The 22,365-nt window shown below is 36.6% G+C and overlaps 3 protein-coding genes across 4 annotated transcripts; 1 reads left to right on the forward strand and 2 right to left on the reverse strand.

Annotated features, from left to right (window-relative positions):
- Positions 1–9,391: 9,391 nt before the first annotated feature.
- On the reverse strand, positions 9,392–13,050 carry Achl (La ribonucleoprotein translational regulator Achilles). 2 transcript variants are annotated; one of them, XM_083055047.1, is made up of 5 exons: positions 12,720–13,050; positions 11,714–12,460; positions 10,521–10,848; positions 10,072–10,308; positions 9,392–9,796 (listed from the first exon to the last, which is right to left on the reverse strand). In XM_083055047.1, the coding sequence occupies exons 1-5, from the start codon at positions 12,783–12,785 to the stop codon at positions 9,486–9,488; spliced, it is 1,689 nt and encodes a 562-aa protein (XP_082911173.1). In that variant the 5' UTR covers positions 12,786–13,050; the 3' UTR covers positions 9,392–9,485. The 2 variants fall into 2 exon arrangements, with proteins under 2 accessions (XP_082911173.1, XP_082911174.1); XM_083055048.1 differs by having other exon boundaries at positions 9,393–9,796; positions 11,714–12,656; positions 12,763–13,049.
- Positions 13,051–13,163: 113 nt separating this feature from the next.
- On the reverse strand, positions 13,164–20,500 carry Not10 (CCR4-NOT transcription complex subunit 10). Its single transcript, XM_083055046.1, is given in 12 exon segments — positions 13,164–13,434; positions 13,436–13,507; positions 13,510–13,610; positions 14,772–14,850; positions 15,517–15,626; positions 15,968–16,315; positions 16,464–16,761; positions 16,930–17,129; positions 17,506–17,657; positions 18,176–18,282; positions 18,886–19,214; positions 19,547–20,500. Coding segments are annotated over 12 exon segments (2,232 nt in total). The 5' UTR covers positions 19,944–20,500; the 3' UTR covers positions 13,164–13,395.
- A 310-nt stretch (positions 20,501–20,810) lies between these two features.
- Positions 20,811–22,220, forward strand: LOC145945848 (putative oligoribonuclease). Its single transcript, XM_083055049.1, has 5 exons — positions 20,811–21,020; positions 21,266–21,339; positions 21,428–21,589; positions 21,678–21,898; positions 22,056–22,220. The coding sequence occupies exons 1-5, from the start codon at positions 20,945–20,947 to the stop codon at positions 22,189–22,191; spliced, it is 669 nt and encodes a 222-aa protein (XP_082911175.1). The 5' UTR covers positions 20,811–20,944; the 3' UTR covers positions 22,192–22,220.
- The last annotated feature ends 145 nt before the right edge of the window (positions 22,221–22,365 follow it).

The following is a 22,365-nucleotide window of genomic DNA, read 5'->3' on the forward strand; positions in this document are numbered from 1 at the left end:
TAACCTAACCTAACCTAACCTAACCTAACCTAACCTAACCTAACCTAACCTAACCTAACCTAACCTAACCTAACCTAACCTAACCTAACCTAACCTAACCTAACCTAACCTAACCTAACCTAACCTAACCTAACCTAACCTAACCTAACCTAACCTAACCTAACCTAACCTAACCTAACCTAACCTAACCTAACCTAACCTAACCTAACCTAACCTAACCTAACCTAACCTAACCTAACCTAACCTAACCTAACCTAACCTAACCTAACCTAGACCTAACCTAACCTAACCTAACCTAACCTAACCTAACCTAACCTAACCTAACCTAACCTAACCTAACCTAACCTAACCTAACCTAACCTAACCTAACCTAACCTAACCTAACCTAACCTAACCTAACCTAACCTAACCTAACCTAACCTAACCTAACCTAACCTAACCTAACCTAACCTAACCTAACCTAACCTAACCTAACCTAACCTAACCTAACCTAACCTAACCTAACCTAACCTAACCTAACCTAACCTAACCTAACCTAACCTAACCTAACCTAACCTAACCTAACCTAACCTAACCTAACCTAACCTAACCTAACCTAACCTAACCTAACCTAACCTAACCTAACCTAACCTAACCTAACCTAACCTAACCTAACCTAACCTAACCTAACCTAACCTAACCTAACCTAACCTAACCTAACCTAACCTAACCTAACCTAACCTAACCTAACCTAACCTAACCTAACCTAACCTAACCTAACCTAACCTAACCTAACCTAACCTAACCTAACCTAACCTAACCTAACCTAACCTAACCTAACCTAACCTAACCTAACCTAACCTATCCTAACCTAACCTAACCTAACCTAACCTAACCTAACCTAACCTAACCTAACCTAACCTAACCTAACCTAACCTAACCTAACCTAACCTAACCTAACCTAACCTAACCTAACCTAACCTAACCTAACCTAACCTAACCTAACCTAACCTAACCTAACCTAACCTAACCTAACCTAACCTAACCTAACCTAACCTAACCTAACCTAACCTAACCTAACCTAACCTAACCTAACCTAACCTAACCTAACCTAACCTAACCTAACCTAACCTAACCTAACCTAACCTAACCTAACCTAACCTAACCTAACCTAACCTAACCTAACCTAACCTAACCTAACCTAACCTAACCTAACCTAACCTAACCTAACCTAACCTAACCTAACCTAACCTAACCTAACCTAACCTAACCTAACCTAACCTAACCTAACCTAACCTAACCTAACCTAACCTAACCTAACCTAACCTAACCTAACCTAACCTAACCTAACCTAACCTAACCTAACCTAACCTAACCTAACCTAACCTAACCTAACCTAACCTAACCTAACCTAACCTAACCTAACCTAACCTAACCTAACCTAACCTAACCTAACCTAACCTAACCTAACCTAACCTAACCTAACCTAACCTAACCTAACCTAACCTAACCTAACCTAACCTAACCTAACCTAACCTAACCTAACCTAACCTAACCTAACCTAACCTAACCTAACCTAACCTAACCTAACCTAACCTAACCTAACCTAACCTAACCTAACCTAACCTAACCTAACCTAACCTAACCTAACCTAACCTAACCTAACCTAACCTAACCTAACCTAACCTAACCTAACCTAACCTAACCTAACCTAACCTAACCTAACCTAACCTAACCTAACCTAACCTAACCTAACCTAACCTAACCTAACCTAACCTAACCTAACCTAACCTAACCTAACCTAACCTAACCTAACCTAACCTAACCTAACCTAACCTAACCTAACCTAACCTAACCTAACCTAACCTAACCTAACCTAACCTAACCTAACCTAACCTAACCTAACCTAACCTAACCTAACCTAACCTAACCTAACCTAACCTAACCTAACCTAACCTAACCTAACCTAACCTAACCTAACCTAACCTAACCTAACCTAACCTAACCTAACCTAACCTAACCTAACCTAACCTAACCTAACCTAACCTAACCTAACCTAACCTAACCTAACCTAACCTAACCTAACCTAACCTAACCTAACCTAACCTAACCTAACCTAACCTAACCTAACCTAACCTAACCTAACCTAACCTAACCTAACCTAACCTAACCTAACCTAACCTAACCTAACCTAACCTAACCTAACCTAACCTAACCTAACCTAACCTAACCTAACCTAACCTAACCTAACCTAACCTAACCTAACCTAACCTAACCTAACCTAACCTAACCTAACCTAACCTAACCTAACCTAACCTAACCTAACCTAACCTAACCTAACCTAACCTAACCTAACCTAACCTAACCTAACCTAACCTAACCTAACCTAACCTAACCTAACCTAACCTAACCTAACCTAACCTAACCTAACCTAACCTAACCTAACCTAACCTAACCTAACCTAACCTAACCTAACCTAACCTAACCTAACCTAACCTAACCTAACCTAACCTAACCTAACCTAACCTAACCTAACCTAACCTAACCTAACCTAACCTAACCTAACCTAACCTAACCTAACCTAACCTAACCTAACCTAACCTAACCTAACCTAACCTAACCTAACCTAACCTAACCTAACCTAACCTAACCTAACCTAACCTAACCTAACCTAACCTAACCTAACCTAACCTAACCTAACCTAACCTAACCTAACCTAACCTAACCTAACCTAACCTAACCTAACCTAACCTAACCTAACCTAACCTAACCTAACCTAACCTAACCTAACCTAACCTAACCTAACCTAACCTAACCTAACCTAACCTAACCTAACCTAACCTAACCTAACCTAACCTAACCTAACCTAACCTAACCTAACCTAACCTAACCTAACCTAACCTAACCTAACCTAACCTAACCTAACCTAACCTAACCTAACCTAACCTAACCTAACCTAACCTAACCTAACCTAACCTAACCTAACCTAACCTAACCTAACCTAACCTAACCTAACCTAACCTAACCTAACCTAACCTAACCTAACCTAACCTAACCTAACCTAACCTAACCTAACCTAACCTAACCTAACCTAACCTAACCTAACCTAACCTAACCTAACCTAACCTAACCTAACCTAACCTAACCTAACCTAACCTAACCTAACCTAACCTAACCTAACCTAACCTAACCTAACCTAACCTAACCTAACCTAACCTAACCTAACCTAACCTAACCTAACCTAACCTAACCTAACCTAACCTAACCTAACCTAACCTAACCTAACCTAACCTAACCTAACCTAACCTAACCTAACCTAACCTAACCTAACCTAACCTAACCTAACCTAACCTAACCTAACCTAACCTAACCTAACCTAACCTAACCTAACCTAACCTAACCTAACCTAACCTAACCTAACCTAACCTAACCTAACCTAACCTAACCTAACCTAACCTAACCTAACCTAACCTAACCTAACCTAACCTAACCTAACCTAACCTAACCTAACCTAACCTAACCTAACCTAACCTAACCTAACCTAACCTAACCTAACCTAACCTAACCTAACCTAACCTAACCTAACCTAACCTAACCTAACCTAACCTAACCTAACCTAACCTAACCTAACCTAACCTAACCTAACCTAACCTAACCTAACCTAACCTAACCTAACCTAACCTAACCTAACCTAACCTAACCTAACCTAACCTAACCTAACCTAACCTAACCTAACCTAACCTAACCTAACCTAACCTAACCTAACCTAACCTAACCTAACCTAACCTAACCTAACCTAACCTAACCTAACCTAACCTAACCTAACCTAACCTAACCTAACCTAACCTAACCTAACCTAACCTAACCTAACCTAACCTAACCTAACCTAACCTAACCTAACCTAACCTAACCTAACCTAACCTAACCTAACCTAACCTAACCTAACCTAACCTAACCTAACCTAACCTAACCTAACCTAACCTAACCTAACCTAACCTAACCTAACCTAACCTAACCTAACCTAACCTAACCTAACCTAACCTAACCTAACCTAACCTAACCTAACCTAACCTAACCTAACCTAACCTAACCTAACCTAACCTAACCTAACCTAACCTAACCTAACCTAACCTAACCTAACCTAACCTAACCTAACCTAACCTAACCTAACCTAACCTAACCTAACCTAACCTAACCTAACCTAACCTACCGACCGACCGAGCACAGTCGGTTAGGTTACCGATACTCAGGGTTACCATCAATGGTACTTACCATTGATGAGGATAAGAATAATAGATTTAGTTTATTATTTAATCTTTATGTTATTATTAATATTAATTGCGATAGAATAAGCGTTTGTTAAACTGTTAGCGGTAAGCGCGAACAATATAATATAATATTTAGGTTTAAGGTTTAAGACGTTTGTGCGCAATTATAGGAGGCGCTGGCGTAAGGAGCTCGCCATCTTGCAGAGTGGGGGCTCGCGCCTATAAAAGAAGAGCCGAGAGAGGGACCGAGGCTCATTGCTCTTGCGACCACCGACGTGCACGCATGAGTCAGTCGTGCAATATTAAACAAGGAATAATTTTATTTTTATTTGTACGCAAGTTTTTATTTTGTTATTGGAAGTGACGGGAGAAATACATATATATTTAGTTTTATATTTTTATAATAAATATTTTATATTTATAATATAAAACAAGTGTCCGTTCATTTGATCCATTAACGAAATCCTGTGCGCGGAGACGTCTTCGGTGAATCCTGGACAGATCCTGAGGCATAGACGGGAAGCCGCCACATCCTGGTGATTCCTGAAATAATAATTAATACGATTAATTATTTAACAACGCGTGTGACGCGAGTGTTGCGTCATTTCGTATGACGAACAAAGGTGACAGTTGGATGACGTCATCTTGTGCCTTTGTCTCTGACAAAGGAAGCTACGCAGTACAGCGAGCATCGAAGCAGTAAAGGTGCTCATCTGCAGAAGGGGTTCTCATCCTGGGGATCCATAAATCTTGTCAGGAGACAAGGTAAACCAATTAGCAGTGGTGACCATCTGGAACAGGGGTTCTCATCCTGGGGATCCAGTGGTCCTGTCTGTGGACCAGATAGACAACGCAGCAGCGGTACTCATCTGGTGAAGGGGTTCTCATTCCGGGGATCCAGAGATCTTGTCCGTAGTCTAGAGAAACGGACTGGCGACCGTGTTAAAGGTAGGAAAACTGCCTAATTCACATAACTCCCGAACTCTCAAGACCCATCGTCCGGTCACAACCTGACCTGATCTGATCTGATCTGACCTGACCTGACCTGATCTGACAAGTTTGAAATTTCTTATATTAACTCAAACACTTGGGTTAGGTTGAATAAGAGTTACAAAGGGTAGGAAACAAATTAGTGAAGGTTTTAAAGGGTTACAAGAGGTTAACCAGGATTAAAAAAAAAAAAAAAAAAAAAAAAAAATTTAAATGCGCTTACGAACACTATTGGTCAGGATGACAACGAAATATATGAGGCGCAGTTCGGCCCGCGCCACTTGCGTGATCGCGTGGCTCTGCGGCCACGCGAGTGTTTCGGCGCAGGAATCTGCGTCGTGGACGCAGCGCCTGATCGTGCCGAGGTCGACCTCGACCGTCTGGTCGAAGTGCTCCGGCCACCCCGACACGCGCGTGATGAGCCGACGCGCGAGCTGTTCGCTCAGCACGAGCGTCGGCTCGCCGGGCATAAAAACCCGCAGTCGCTGAACGGTGGCGGCGATCGACTCGTGGCGCGTTGAGTCGAACGTCGTCACCTCCTTGACACGGAGCGCGTGGCCGCGTCGCGCGTTATTTATCGCGTACGCGCTTATGTTCCGCACATATTGACGCGCGTCGTCGCGCAGTTGTTTGTATCTTTTGCCCCCACTCTCGACATAATAGCCGCCGGCCACCAGGTAGGAGGGCAGATACCCCGAGTCGCCCGTCCGCGACATTTTCGCCGACGCGATGTAACACTGCGCGAAGGTGATGGCGTGCTCCTCGCGTGGTGGCGGGGCGTGGCGGCAAAAGTAGCCCAGGTCGGCCAAGTGTCCCGCGCGAAATCGGTTCTTCTTATCGTCCAAGCGGACGCATCCGCTAAACATAGCCGCGAGCGATTCGTAGTCGCGGCGGACTCGCCCACTCAGGCGAACCAGCAGCGCCTGGTCTGCTGCCTCGCACCGCAGTGTGTCGGCGCGATGTACTTGGACGACGTCCACTTGGGGGTGGTCGACCAGGACGATGTGCTACAGGAGCGCGCGTGCGGGCTCCTTTCCCAAGCGGAACCCGTGCTGCGCCACGTAGATTCGCGCGTACGACATGCCGCACGTCTCGCGCAGATCTAGCGACTCTATGGTGGCGGTCAGATGGCGAGCGATTCTCGCGAAATTCGCCTGAAAGTTCGGGAAGTTATGCTCGACGTCGTACCGAGCGTAACTTGCCCCTCCGCGGGCGGTCTCGCAATCCGCGTCCAGAAGCGCGGCTGCGCGTAGCACCACCTGTCGCACAAAAGAGTTTGTGCACGTGGTGAGGCGGCCCTCCTCGTACTCGGTCGCGAGTTGCGTTACGTCGCGTAGAAAATCACACTCCTCGTCGTATTGGAACTCGACGAATAATATTCGGTCGTCGACCGACGCGAGCCGAAACTCGGAAAAGGGGCGATCCTCCCGAGCGTGAAGATCGCCCGTCGCCGCCAATCCGTGGCGTCGATGGTCCTCCAACCGATCGGGAAACTGCGCTCGCGCCTTTAAATATCGCGTCAGTTTGATATTCCTGCAGCGCTATATTCGGCCGGACGCGTGTACAGCGAGGCGCCCACTTCGCAAGCGAAAGGCTCGATCGTTGAGCAACATACGAGGATGGAGTCGATGTCCTCGATTTTAACGATCCCTTCCGCGGGGCCGATGCGTTCTACTGGCCGTGGATGCAGCTACCCTAGAACACGGACGCCGGCGTCGGCCATGTCGCGACGAACCTGAAAGAAATAAAAAAATTATTAAATGTACAACCCACACGCAAACACACACGCAAACATGCAAACACACACGCAAACTTGCCCCCCTTTAATTTAAAAGTTTTAGCCAAATCAATTTTGGAGGTGTGGCCCCCCAATTTTGGAAAATTCAAAATTTTCTTTTTGCATACGTTTGCCCATCGTTTGCCCACGAATGCCCCGTTGGAATTTTTGTTTGCCCCCTTTTAATTCAAAGCCGCATCGGATGCGGTGGTGTCAGATTGCAGACACAACAGCGCGCGCTTAAAGCTAAAGAGGAGGAGACACGCACATTAAAACATGCGCTTATATCTGTATGTGTACGTCACTCGGCCAGTTTCGGTCAGCTTCGGCCAACTTCATTTTAAGCATCTTTCTTCGACAAACATGAAGTTGCCTCCCCAAAATTATTTTGCCTATAACTTTTGAATTACATAGAGGCAAACAAAAATTTCAATAGGGCATTTATGGGCAAACAATGGGCAAACGTTTGCAAAATGAATTTTGAATTTTCCATTATTGAGGGGCCGCCCATCAAAAATTAATTTGGCTATAACTTTTAAATTAAAGGGGGGCAAACAAAAATTTCAATGGGTCATTTATGGGCAAACAATGGGCAAACGTTTGCAAAAAAAGTTTGAATTTTCCAATATTGGGGGGCCAACACGACGTTTGCCCTTCCAAAATTGATTTGCTTATAACTTTTGAATTAAAAGGGGGCAAACAAAAATTCCAACGGGGCATTCGTGGGCAAACAATGGGCAAACGTTTGCAAAAAGAAAATTTTATATTTTTAAATATTGGGGGGCCAACTTCACACGGGTCAATCACGGTAGGCTTTCGGGCCTCCAAATCCTCCCTCAAGGAGCCGTGGTGTGCGTAAACGCATTGTCCATCGTCAATAAAAATAGAATGCGTAACGTTTGATTCACTATCGATTGGTATATACTTATTTTGTTGTATTTTTAGATTTCACTTATCCCAGTAAAAGTTGGAAAAATTTTTGAAAAAAAAGTTACATAAAAAGAAAAATTTGTTGTCCAGATTTCATAACTATCGATTCTCTATCGATTGGTATATATTTATTCGGACAATTTTGAAACTCAATTCAACCCCGTGAACTTGGTCAAATTTTCAACCCAACCCAAAGTATACAGAGCCTAAAGGGGGGTGGGGGAGGGATGGGACCTACATGGGAGGATAGTCTATCAAAGACCCAACACATGTCTGATTCACACCAACTTGCCCCCACCAACCGTTAATGAGTTATCAAAGTTTAAAGAAAAAAAAATATTCGAATGATTATATCGAGAGAACCATGTTAAATATCGACATGGGCCTGGCACCAAAATTTATTTTGAACCAACATTTTTCCGATGAGAGAAAATAAAAAAAAATGAATATTTTTTCGGTGTTGGGGGAACCCCGTAACCCTAGGAGGGAAAGCACGTGAAAAACACGTGAAAAAAAAACGACCTGAAGTGACACCAAGGGACCCGAGAATATAGCGAGAAAGGACCAAGCCGAGACAGGAGATCAAGGACGAGACAACGAGCAAGAACGAGACGCAATAAGGTCTCAGTCAAACTGCATTATTTTATGTTTCTTTATCATTTTATGTTACTAGTTTTCTATTATTTAAAGATAAGGATAAGTTACCAACCGCGGGACTAATCTCACAAAACATATTCTTACCAACCGAGGTTATAGGTAAGTTACCGACCGCGGTACTTACCACGCGCAAAAACTTCTACTTTACAGTGTTATTACCTATTTGTGTATACGCTCCGGCAAGAATGGTATCCAGCGTTAGATGTGTGAATACGTGTATGACAACCGATAATCATATGCACACATACGTAACGCGACATACGTATCGCTTGAAGCGCGGTGGAGATCAAGGAGCAAAGGAGAAAATACTAAGGGGTACTTCAATTTTACATCTCTTTCATACATCGCACGGTGTCGAGAGAGAAAGCAATGCAACACATCATAACCGCTAATGGTGTCCAATAGCTGTCTCACTCACTCGACGTTTGAATGAGGGAGTGCGAGTGAGACAGCTATACGAACACCGCGGATCGCGCTATCTTTCGGCTGTCATACACGTATACACACAGCTTGACGCCGAACACCATTTCTGCCGGTGCGCGTTTATGTACTTATATTATTTACATTGGCCATTTTAATCAATCCACTAAAATACTCTGTATAATATATAAAATAAATATAAATTATATATAACTAAATTATTGTCAAATTATACATAACATAACCGTGTAAAAAATATATATATATCGCGTGATATATGCTTTTAAGCAACATAAAGATTAAATTAACACAAATCGGAGAAAAAACAAGTCTAGAAGAAGTGGTTAAACAAAAAAGGTAACATTTATTTTATTTTATTTTACATTTTATTGCTTGTTATATCATTAATAATATCAACTATGTATTAACTATTAACTTTCTAATCTTATAAAAACAATTATTATTTAAGGTACTTGACAAGTAGGTTTTATGAACGTTCTTGTGGAACGATTGAAAAAGCCACGAGTGCCGTCGGGTCCTACTGGCATTCTTGTTACATTTTCAGGTAAATGCATCATCGCGATACCATTATTGCTTTTCGATCGATAAAATCCATTATGTTCTGCATTCGAGGAACACAGAGACAATCTTCTCATGTTGGTGTCATAACCAGAATCACGACTGCACATCGACAATCTTCTAAAAAATGACCCACAGTCAGCCGATCCACGACGATTTGCGATGTAACAATCTCTCCCACATTCCGTAGAAGAATCTATAATAAATAACAAATATAAATTATATATTATATATTATAATTATATTTAATTTCTAAAAAAAAGAAAAGAAAAGTGGATTGCCATGTAATTAATACACCATTATAATAACGCGCTACTTAACACTTGTCACATAGCTTCTTGTAATTTCTTTACCACAAATATCTCTATATTTTTCTGATTTCACACTTTTTACATCTTATTATGACATTTCTATTGTTTACGCGCGCGCGCACACACACACGCACGCACGCACGCACATACACGCACAAACCTGTAGATGAACAGCAAGAATATCGGCGATTTTCATGGTGATGATACAAGGTATTCGAATAACCTGGATGAAAGAAAGCTGCTTCGGAACCAGATGAACATGTGGAATAACGTCTACCAGAATCTGAGCTAGAACCGGAACAAGAAGACAACCGCCGAAATATAAAGCCATTGTCAGAATTGGATATAGAACAGGAAGAAAGTTTACGAGATAACCATACGTCCGGTGAAGGCGGTCCTAATAGTAATATAATATATATCGATTAATAATATTAAATATTATTTACAACGTGTTTTACTATTAATTATTTTTACTATTATTACATTAATATTTATTATTATATTACTTTTTACTATTAATCTTATTATATATAATTTACTACTTTTATAATATATTATATATATATATATATATATATGTATGTATGTATGTATGTATATATGAAATACCTTGGGAATGATAACTTCTATGGATGTGATATGTCGGATATCCCTGAATGCTTTTTTTATGCCTTGCTTTTCCATCTTCAGTTTCAGATCCACTGGGACAACTAGACGAATTGTAATATATATTATTCTCTCTCGATATTCTATTTAAAACATTTTTCCTCGTAGATTGTTGTTTCCTCTTCTTATCCGTTAATTGATGTAACTCGTATACTTTGGCACCCAAGGTCATTTGCATAGCGATTTGAACGGAAATGGAGTCTGTAAATTCTATCATGGCGTACTCTTCGTTGGAAGCCAATTCTGGCCTTTTAGAGATTGCTTGACGCACCTATGTATGTGTGTGTATATGTGTACGCGCGCGCGTGTGTAAGAAAATAATTGCTTGTTTTAATATCATTATTATCGAGAATATTGATATATCAAAATATTAGACACAATAAAATTTTTGTTTAATCTTTTTTTTTATCGCCGTCATTTTCATTATTATTGTGATATATCAGCTATGATATGACAATTACGCGAGAAATGTAACACATGCGATACTCCAAACATATATCGTACAAACATTAAACATGTTACATAAATTACAAATTTGATTTAGAAAATAAATAATACAAAATAATATAGGACACAGTATTATTATTGATAAAAATAACAATCCTAAAAGGATATGGTTTTTTGAATACGTAAAAAAAAAAAAAAAAAGTAAATTAGAAATGTACATATGAAATAACGTCTCGAGTGACAACATGTAAGAATTGCGATTAGATTTAATAATCACTACTGCTGTGGAAACCTTATATGTTTTAACTTTCAAATATCGACTTAAAACTTAGCATGAGTTACATTGAATATAAGCAGATTACAACTTATACAAGCACATTACATCACATTAGTAATCTTTGCAAATTATGTCACGATACGATGCAATTATGGAAAATTTGGCCAATGACGACAGATTTCTGACAAATTATTATCCAGGTTACATATATATTCTATTAGCTATTACAAATTTATAAATTTTAAATAAAACATTTTGTATATATCTATATGTGTCTAAATAAAGTAACTAATTGAATTCGATAAAGAAAGATTCACATTTCTCTCATTCAACACATTTCACAGAGTTACAATTGCTAATTATTCTATATTCCAGACTGTATGTTCGATTAAAGAGATCGGGCACACTTTACCTCGGAAGGTGTAGGATGTCCAGGTCTAAGGATCCTTATCAACGCTATTTCACCGCAAGATTTGAAAATCTCGGCGACAGATTCAACTGTCAACTTTTCTATCGGTAATCTGGCCGCTAATATAGTTCTAGAAGATGTCGTCTGATCGAAAGGTGGCAAAGGATCCATTCTACGCAATTTAGTCCCTTGTGGATTAACTTGCAGTTTCTTAGATTTCGCTAAAGCTGCTCCGACCACTCTCCAATCTCTACTCAAGTGTTTTACTTTCTTAAAACTGGATATCAATTTCAAAGACACGTAGCCCTCTTTGTTCCTTTTGACGTGTTTCAGCAGGAAAGCATCCTTAATAATATTTTCATCGGAGAAATAAAATTCCACCTGAGCGCGTATCTTATCAGCCAGCTCATCGTTCCATGTATCGATGTCGTGTGTCGTTGTTTTCTCAATTAGCCGAGATTCCGATTGTTTCTCATTTTCTAGTTTCTTCGGTGTAGCGTCATTCGTGGAATCCGCGCCCGAATCTTGCTCCATATCTATCCCTTTCGCCGGTCTAATTTCGTTATCGTAATCCGATAAGTCGGCCTCTTCGCTCTTGGAGCCTCTTCTATCGAAGGAAAGACTCACATCACTGTCGACGGAGGAAATGCTGTCTCTCGTCTCAGACTTCTTCATAGGCGGAGATGAGAACGCTAGATTGTTCATCTCATCCATCGATTCTTGTCTTGGCGCTTTCCATTCCATTTTTATCTAAGTATATAAAATGGCTATTTCCGATAATTATCATTCATGTAACGAGTAACGAACCATTTATTTCTTCATACTCTCAATTATACTCTTTCTTCGAATTTTACAAGTATTCTCGTTCATTCAACATGTTAAAAAATCGTCACTGATAAATTATTATCCTCTTGTCTGCGTAATGGAGTACTCGTACATTTTAATTCTAGTTGAGAAAAAAATAGGAAAAAATATTTAAGCGAAATATAATATGGATGTGAAAACTTACGCGAAAGTACTCTCTCGAGTGTACTCGCGCGTCGCGTACTGACCTCCTACGCTGCTGGTCATTCATTTTATAGCCACGGTCGACCAAGCGCGGTGCGTGGCAAAGCTACAATGATCTTGCGGCCTTCTTGAATGCCAGTCTGAAATATAAGATGATCGGAAAATGACCCAAGGGTGTATACTTGACGCGTGCAAACCTTGAACGCACGCAAGAAGGAGAAAATAAAAGTTTATATTAACCCTTTACACACTTTGCATATCACTATACGACATTGATAATCGTCCGATGAAAGTAAATTTATTTTTATTTGAAAATGTACTTCTCTTTTTTAGTAATTTATATTAATTATTATATTATATTATAATTGTGACACACATACTTTAAAAATATCACTATATACGTACATTATAAAGAGTATTAATAATCTAGATACGCGTAAACTAAACATTTTCTATCTAAATATGTCATTTCTAATTCTTTTTCTAAGACAAAAATATATTAATTTTATACATGTTATAAATATAAATACCCATAAAAAACTTGTATCGTACTAATTGTACCAGTATTTCGCATCCATGAGAGCGTTAGATTATCGCGGTCCGATGGTCATTACAGACAAAAAGGACAGAACTTACAGCAGCGAACCAGACTCAAGCTTGAATAAGGCCTACGGGCCCTACGGGCATATTCGCACATACAAACGATACATTGCATCCATACGCCAACGGCATAATAATATATAGGTCAAGTGCGGCTGGTATCACGCATATATGGCCGTGAAGGACAAAACAATCCGCCAGTCGTCGAAATGAAAGGATTTGGTCTCTCGACTCGTCAGTGTCGCATCAAACTGGATTGCTTTGAAAGACGGGGTGATGACCTTGGTCTCGACTAAAAATTGACGAAGGAGAAAAGTGAAAGACGTAAGAGAAGAAATAAATAAATATAAATATATATAATAATAAATGTATATATATTACATACACGCACACGCACCTATCTTTATCTTCACCTATACATTGTTATGCGCGCACGCACGAACATGTGTGTGTGTGTGTGTGTGTGTGTGTGTGTGTGTGTGTGTGTGTGTGTGTGTGTGTGTGTGTGTGTGTGTGTGTGTGTGTGTGATGTATCCAAATATCCTACGACTCGTTTCTTTCCTAGTAAGAAAAAAAAGAGATTGAAAGAAAAGGAAAATAAAGATGGAGAATAAATGAAAAAAAAACAGAGATGAAAGGAAAATTTACAAAAGTTTTTAATATGATGCCAAATAATACAAGACGTTTTTTTTCTTTAAAACATATTTTTACCAACGTCTTTCCTTAAAAGTTTCAATATGAACATCAAAGGTACTTTATATAACACAGACATTGTTGGGAGATTGTATAGAAATATTTTACAAATTTCTTTCGTCACATATTGCGAATGGTATACTGATATTTTTATAAAGATTATGATTTATTCTGGCAACATTTCAATCGAGATCATTCCGTGTGTCATTGGCTTGAAATATATCATTGCTACTATGCAATTAAGTTTTTCACACACACATGTTGCATACAATTGCCTTGAAAACTAGATTATTTTGAATTTATATACATGTATACGCGCGTGCATATACTTGCGCGAATATTCAAGTATTTGTAGCTTTTTGGAGCCATATTTTATATCTTCTGATTCTCTATCTCATTGTTAACGATATTGTGGACAATGTTGTTTTATTATTGATTTTGAAATATCAGCATGACCTGGAATTTCAAAAATATATACAATACATTTTGTAATTATACATCAATATCCAATCATACATGTACCCGGAGCGTGCAATATCATTTGTCAAAAATTAAAATTTTATATACACATCTACATGTATATATTAGAAATGCGTGTGTATATATATAAAAGAAAACTATCAAGACGAGAATAATTTGTGACTTCTAACCAACTTTAAAGATTTTAAATTAATTATAATCTTGTATGTAATGCGAATAAAAAATTTTTATTCTTTGAAACTTTAATTAGACTTGTGCTAGTTCTGAAAAAAGATATTACCTAATTGTAGCTCTATGTACAAGGCTAGCATTATCACTTGTATAGGTATATCGCAATCTGATTCTTTAGACATCCATACCTAAAATAAAAGTTTTAATAAGAATAAAAGGCAAATATTGAAAAGTTTGCACATATATTTTTCAATTAATTTTTACTACTCGTTATATATTATCATTATGAATTAGGTTTATAGTGTTATATATATACAGGGTGTATCAGACCACCCGTCCACCCCTTTTATTTTGGAAACGGCTCAAAATTATGAAAAACGACGAAATACATTTTTGATTATTTCGAGAGACTCTTCTTTTAAGGGGGTTTCGATGATTGTCCCCCCAAGAGAGTGCCCCAGGGGGATCCCAACTTAAAAATTTTTAATGGAACCACCCATATTGTAGTATATCGTTTAAAAAAGCATAAAAAAAGAAAATTTTTGGCGCAAACCAGAGGTTGATACGTTGACCCGTTCAGAAGTTATTTAGAATCAAAGTTCGAAAAAAGCCAATTTCAAAAAATCATAACTACATTTGGAAAATCCTAAAAAAACGTTTGAAGTATGAAAGTGTTCATCTTTTTAAGTCTTTTCCATAAAAAATTCAGATTTGACCTTGATGTTTTCAGTTTAAAAAAGAAATTCAAGTAACTTATTAAATTCACGTCTTGCTTGAAATTCTTTTTTGAATTGAAAATAATATTCCTTTCATGTTAAAAATAATCAAGTTATTCATGATAAATATACACTTACTTGTTTTAAAGTTTCTCCAGATTTATCTAGTTCACCTCGTATGGCGTAAGCTACAGCCAAGTTGTAACGTAACACGGCGATGCCTGTAGAAACTGTAGTAGGATACCACGCTACAATCAAAAGTAACGAGGAATTTATCGGCAACTTGATATTAAAATTATTCGAATTTATAGAATTATCATGTTATAAATATTTACATTCTGAGAAAACTCCACTATAAACGAGAAAATAATTACTCGTAAAAAACCAAGTTGAAAAAAAAAATTATATATATACACACACCCTAATCATTTCTTCATTCATAGAATCTTTCGAGTAAGAGCAAACGCATTCTCATTTATTTTAGCTTGAGAAAATTTAAGGAAAAAAGCCAAGAAAAACTGTTGCTTTCTTTCTTTCAAACAAAAAATTCATATAAAAAAGGGAAAAAAATATTATTTTCTAAATTCACCTGTTGTAGGCTTTGCCGTAACTTCCTCCATTTTTTCTTTATCTTTCTCTTGAACTTCTGGCATTGATATAGTTGTATGCAAATCTTGAAGATTTTCTGGCTTGAGATACTCGAGTGCTTCGCTAATTTTATCCATACATATCAAACTTTCGGCGGCATATAAATTGCCTAACAGTTTATATGCCCCAGGCAACTTATTAAAACTTAGTAAAGACTTGGCATGTTCGAGGCCAAGTATATAATCTCCAAGGCACAAAGAAATATATGCACTAGCAGCTAATACACTAATTTTCAAATTAAAAGATTCGATAATTGTAGCTTGGGACATTAATGTTGCATACTGCATACCTAAAATAATTTGTATGAAAGATTATTGTACCATAGATACACATGCCAAAAGAGAGGAGGAGGGAAGGGAATAAAAACGTCAAGATAGAAAAGCGGAAAAGATAGAAACAGGTATATAAATTGTATATTTATGAATTATAATTTGTACCCAAGTTGTGACCAGATGTTAGTGGTAGTGTACTTGTCACTGTTTGTGAATTTACTGTAACTGTTTGAGGCACATTTGGCTCATTATTATTCGGTAATAAAAATAATGCATTCTTCAGGCATAAAGATCCAAACTCCAATGTTGGCTGTGGGATTGCATAGGATAAGCCTTCCGAATGATAATTAACATCTTTTGACAGAGATGCGGCCAATATAATTTTTTTATGAATACCAGAACCTATAACTTGATGCACTAAATCTTTGCGTCGCTTTGGAATATTAAAGTCCACCTTATTTGACTAAAAGATAGATGATAAGATTGCATTATTTACATTACACTAAGCACACAGCATGTGACCTTATATATATGTAATTTTCATTAAATAATATAACAATAATAAACAGTCACATGCTGTCAAAACATTATACTATAGTATAAAAATAGAATCGATATCATATATACTTACATACTTATGATTATAGATGCAACATTCTGCCATTCTGAGCCAAAGTTTAGGATTATTATGCAATCTTTGTGCAGCTTCTGTGAAGCGATCAAAGGCTTTTGATGCTTGACCAGCATGCAATAATGATACACCCAGACTGTACATCAGCTCGTAATGTTTATTGCCACCGAGTGTGTATAGCGACTGAGAAAATAAAGGATCTGCGCAAAGCAAGTTTTTATTTTTTAATGACACTTGTATAAACAATTGGCAGTATTGTCAAAAAAAAATGATTGAACTGATTTGTTTGCTATCCACACTTGACGTGTTTAAATTTAAATTTATTTCAATATAATATATATAATATATTATATTAAAATCAATCAAACATGTCTCAATAATGATTTTAAATATATCATAATTTCTTGTATATTTTGTATCATGTAGATGATTAAAAATACAAGATTTATAAAAAATAATGATATTTAAACATGTTAGAAGCAGTATTTAAAGATACTTGCTTATTTTATGAATAAAATAGAGTCAAAATGCATTCCAGCAAAATAATACTTATACACACACACACACACAAATTACCAGTGTCTTTAACTTGCACACTCTTCACTGCACATTTGTTTTCATGTAGAGCTTTTTGAAGATAAAAGCAAGCTAAATTTGGTTTGCCCATTGCAAGATGTAAACACGCTATATTGTTATAATATAAAACAGCCGAAGATTCTCCATGTAATCTGTAATTTACATATTAATGCAATAATTAATTCTAGTGCTTTAAAAAAATACAGATAATCTGACAATTTATTTACTTTTATATATATATATATATATATATATATATACACACGCATATTCTGTTACATTTTAAATATAAAAAATTATTTCCATACACATACAAAGTTGCACATCTCTCTAGGGATTCTAATCTTATCTACAGATTCATAAAATATGCGAATAATGTAACTGTGTTTCTTTTTTTTATTGTATGAATTTATTTATATATATCTCGTCATATTTCAACTTTGCGTAATCTCTTGCTAATATATTTAATTTTATATATTTTCTTTGCTATCGTACTACAAGTATTATATCATTCGCATTGTTGAAAATATACTCTAAACCCGACAATCATAAAATGCATAGAATTTATATCAATGTTTCACCTTGTATAAATTAATATTAAGAACGTTTACAGATTCTTGTGAGACTTTGTTTCCATGCATATACGATTTAATTAACATTTGTAACATACTTGAAATCTAAATTTTCTATTGTTGCAGAATTCAACAATTTTATTGCCTTCTTGTAATTTCCTCGTAAATACTCCAGATTAGCCTTTAAAAAAATTGTTGATGTATTCTGGAAATAATAGAGTAATTTAATAAAACTGTGTGAGATCATGTATTCGTATAAATTTTATCAAGAATATTGTGCATGGCAAAATGATAAATGCCACATATAAGACTGTATACATGTAGTGTTGTATTTCATACAATATTTACAAGTGTAAACAAGTATTTGCACTCACGATATTTACGCATACTAACGGCATCCTATCACACCTGTCCTATCTAAATCGAAATTCACTATTTAAGGTCCAAGGTTTTTTTTTTTTTTATTAATACTCGAGGTAAAGTTGTATGCACAGGAAAGATTTCTGTACAAATATCTTTTTATTTTTTACTAGAATTGCAGAGAACAGGATAATCTTTGCGATAATTTTAATTTAATTTGCAGTTTGATCGTAACAATATCTAGATGTAAAGAGATTGAAAAAGTTGCGATATATAATGCCATCTATTAAATCATCCAATCCAAATATGGATTCCTGATAAACTGAATCTGTCCTACACAGAGAACACTTGTCAATCTCTATCAATTCATCTATGAATCTATCCATAACGGTTAATGCACACACACGAGTCATTCTGTATATTATTATGATAAATAATATAATGTTACCGCTATTGTGCCCAGCGAAACTATCGTTTTCCATTCTTTTTTGCAGAGTTTCAATTGTAGAGTCGAAAGATATATTCTTGCTTTACATTTTAAGAGTTTAATCTTGAATGCATCTGTCGCTGTATCATTCATGTCTTTCTTTTGTTCTTTTTGCTCCTTTATTTTAGACTTTATTATTCCATCCTTGTCAACGGATGATATTTTAGAACCATCGATAGATACATACTGATTCTCGACATAATTTAATATCGAAAGAGCTGCATCTGGTTGCTCCATTATTATATATAATTCAATCAGTAGCAGACAAACTTTATTTGCTAAAGTTTCTTCTACAATCGGAAAAAAAATATACATGTATCTAGTTATGTACATACATAGAAAATCACATATATGCGCAACATTTGTATATATATTAGCCTCGAATAAAATGTAAATGACCTAAAAAGGATTGCTCTATTCTCTACAAGTAAAAATTTGCGAAAGTGAACATTTACTTTATCTATATACAGACCGAACGCGACATGTCAATCATTTACTCTATATTATAAATACTTTATTTTTCATCTCCTGTTCTTTTCTCTGTTAAATATAACACACGATCGGTTATCAGCAACTAGAATATCCAATTTCTACTCGGAAATCACCAAGTTATCGTACATACCCATTGGCTCGATGAAGGCAAACAGCCTGGTCATGATTCGAAGCGCAGCATTATATTGTCTAGTATGATACAACAAAACAGCTTGATTATATCTCATAACACACTTCTCGACGTCATCTATGGCCTCGCTGGAATCTGTTGATATTTGGCCACATATGGCGATTAAACTTTTTCGCATTAACTCAGTCTTTTTCAAATCACTTTTATAATATTCCACCACAACCTTGTTATGCGTAACTTTGAGATCCATAGGCCGGAGGCTTTCTAACTTGGTCAAGTAAGCCAAGCATGATGCGTAAGATCCTTTTTGAAATTCTGATAATGCATTTTGTGCTAAATCGCGTTCTTGCTCACTTATGACAGAGTCTTTATTCAGTGTTTCTAAAGTTTCATTCATAATGATACAATTGTTCTTCAATGTGTACAAAATTGTGGATTTCTAATTTCTATAAAGAGTTTAAAAATCTAATAATTAAATGTTTCTATATTATATCTGCAAATATCTCATTTTTGGCTATTTTTTCATTTTTTGGGGTCATTTTTGGCTAGTCTCTTTAATAGGTTATCCAAATTTTTTATTCGCAAATGTGACAAAAGTTGCTGCAAGTATTTTATTAAATGTAAGCAATTACGATACACGATACATGAATAATATTACGCACAAATATTATCATGTACACATTCTTTTCAATTCTGTTCAAGTTCTCTGTTTAAAGCCCCGTGTCCACAATTGAAAGTTAAAACTTTGACATTATCCATAAACTATGCGCGGATATGTAGAATCATGAAGAATAGAGATAAGGGCCGGTATTCATAGTCCGTTCTTATTTCAAGATCGTCTTAAGTAATGTCTTAAGATGCAAATACGGCTCTGTGATTGGTTAATCACATCTTAAGATTGTACTTAAGACATTCTTAAATATAAGAACCGACTATGAATACCGGCCAAGGAGGCCGAACTATGTGTTTGGGATGTGCGACCAAAACCGAGGCCCGATAGTAGTACCTATAGGTACCTATAGATGGCATTGCAATCACAAGATGCTCGTTAGTTTGAGAGAGAGGAGAGATTGCAGGATGTAGAGCAAGAAGGATAGAGAATGACTAACACAAAAGTCCACCGTGTACGTGTGAGTCCCGTGAGGCAAAAGCGCAACCTTGCGGAGCATTAATAAACTACAATTAGGCTCGACATTTGGTCGCACATTTCGATAATTCCTCAATGCTAGTTCGGCCTCCTTATCTCTATTCTTCATGGCTCTAAGCTTAATACGCGTATCAAGTGCTCGATGTAAACTAGGCCATTGGCTGATCAGCTCAAATTCACTACTTGATATGCGTATCAAGTGCTCGATATAAACTAGGGCTAGGCCATTCTGCAGCTCGATACAAGCAAGTATGATCTCTACAACACGTTGGGTTAGATATTTTTCAAAGTGTATGTATCGCGGTGCTCGGCGTTATATAAATAACGGTAATTATGTATAAATACATGGTCGAAAACATTTAGTGTATATATTAATTGTTAGACAAATGTGACATGATAGTTGTAATACAAGATCTAGAGTTTTGTAATGCTTTGCTCTCGCTTTTCTCTTTATATTATATACATATTAGTATGTGTATGCGTGGTACACTTTATATAAAACTATCATCATTGCCTAACAAATATATTTGAAATTTGTAAGAAATGCTAAACAGATAATTGATCTTGTATAGATCATGCCATTTCAGCAGCGATGGAAATAAGGAATAGTAAAAATGAGAAGCACATTGTGTGGCTTGATATGGAGGTATAAAATTATTACAAATTATTTAATAGTAACTAGTAAACTATTGTGAAAAGAATTGAAAAGAATTGAAAAGAATCGAATCTTTCAGATGACAGGTTTAGAAGTGGAAAAGTGTCATATTTTAGAACTCGCGTGTTTAATAACCGATGAACGTCTAAGGCCTACGAGCGATTGCTTAAACATTATTATACACCAATCGGATGAAATTTTAGAAAACATGTCAGACTGGTGCAAAGTACAACACAAAAAGGCAATTTTTTTTTTTTGGAATGGTAACGTATTTTTTATAGTGTAATGATTATTAATTATTCATTAATTGTTATTAAAATTAATTTTAGACTGGTTTAATCAAAGATTGTCGCTCGAGTAAGATTACATTGGAGGAAGCTCAACAAAAAACACTTCAATATTTGGAGAACCATGTTCCAAAGGGAATGTGCCCGTTAGCTGGAAATTCGGTTTACATGGATCGTATTTTCCTCAGGAAATATATGCCATTGATCGATAACTATTTACACTACAGGATAATCGATGTCAGCACGATCAAAGAGTTGGCGAGGTACAGAAATCACACTTGGTTATCATATAATTTATATATTAACTTGTACCTACATGATTCATTAAACGAGAGGGCTAACGCATAGATCATATATTTTAAATTAAAATACACACATGTATTGGATATATATATAAAAAATGTTGATTTTATTTTATAGAAGATGGCAACCAAGTATAGATAAAGCAGTTCCAAAAAAGCAATATTGTCACAGAGCTGCCTTTGATATAAAAGATAGTTTGAACGAGCTTTATTATTATAGAGAACATTTATTTATAGGAAATCAAGAAAAATGAAATAAAAATAGATCTTTTGGTTTTATTCATTTTTTTGTATTGTAATTGCAATAAAATAAATCTACTTGATTATATATATATATATATATTTAGAGAGAGAGAGAGAGCGTGTGTGTGTGTGTGTGTGTAAGAGAGCTAGTGATAAACATTGCCATACCACTAGAAAAAGTTTTA

Source organism: Prenolepis imparis, unplaced genomic scaffold (assembly GCF_030444845.1).
Source record: "Prenolepis imparis isolate NDT839.2.m4 unplaced genomic scaffold, iyPreImpa1.0 SCAF_15, whole genome shotgun sequence".
NCBI classification, from domain to species: Eukaryota; Metazoa; Arthropoda; class Insecta; order Hymenoptera; family Formicidae; genus Prenolepis; species Prenolepis imparis.

What these genes read in the sequence shown, in the direction of transcription:
- Achl (XM_083055047.1), bottom strand. Translation starts at nt 12,785, where the DNA reads ATGAATGACCAGCAGCGTAGGAGGTCAGTACGCGACGCGCGAGTACAC. An exon ending in ACTCGAGAGAGTACTTTCGC is followed by an intron (nt 12,461 to 12,719) that starts GTAAGTTTTCAC and finishes TTATATACTTAG; the next exon opens with ATAAAAATGGAATGGAAAGC. An exon ending in GACATCCTACACCTTCCGAG is followed by an intron (nt 10,849 to 11,713) that starts GTAAAGTGTGCC and finishes ACACATACATAG; the next exon opens with GTGCGTCAAGCAATCTCTAA.
- LOC145945848 (XM_083055049.1), top strand. Translation starts at nt 20,945, where the DNA reads ATGATCTCTACAACACGTTGGGTTAGATATTTTTCAAAGTGTATGTAT. An exon ending in GCAAAGTACAACACAAAAAG is followed by an intron (nt 21,590 to 21,677) that starts GCAATTTTTTTT and finishes AATTAATTTTAG; the next exon opens with ACTGGTTTAATCAAAGATTG. An exon ending in ACGATCAAAGAGTTGGCGAG is followed by an intron (nt 21,899 to 22,055) that starts GTACAGAAATCA and finishes TTTATTTTATAG; the next exon opens with AAGATGGCAACCAAGTATAG.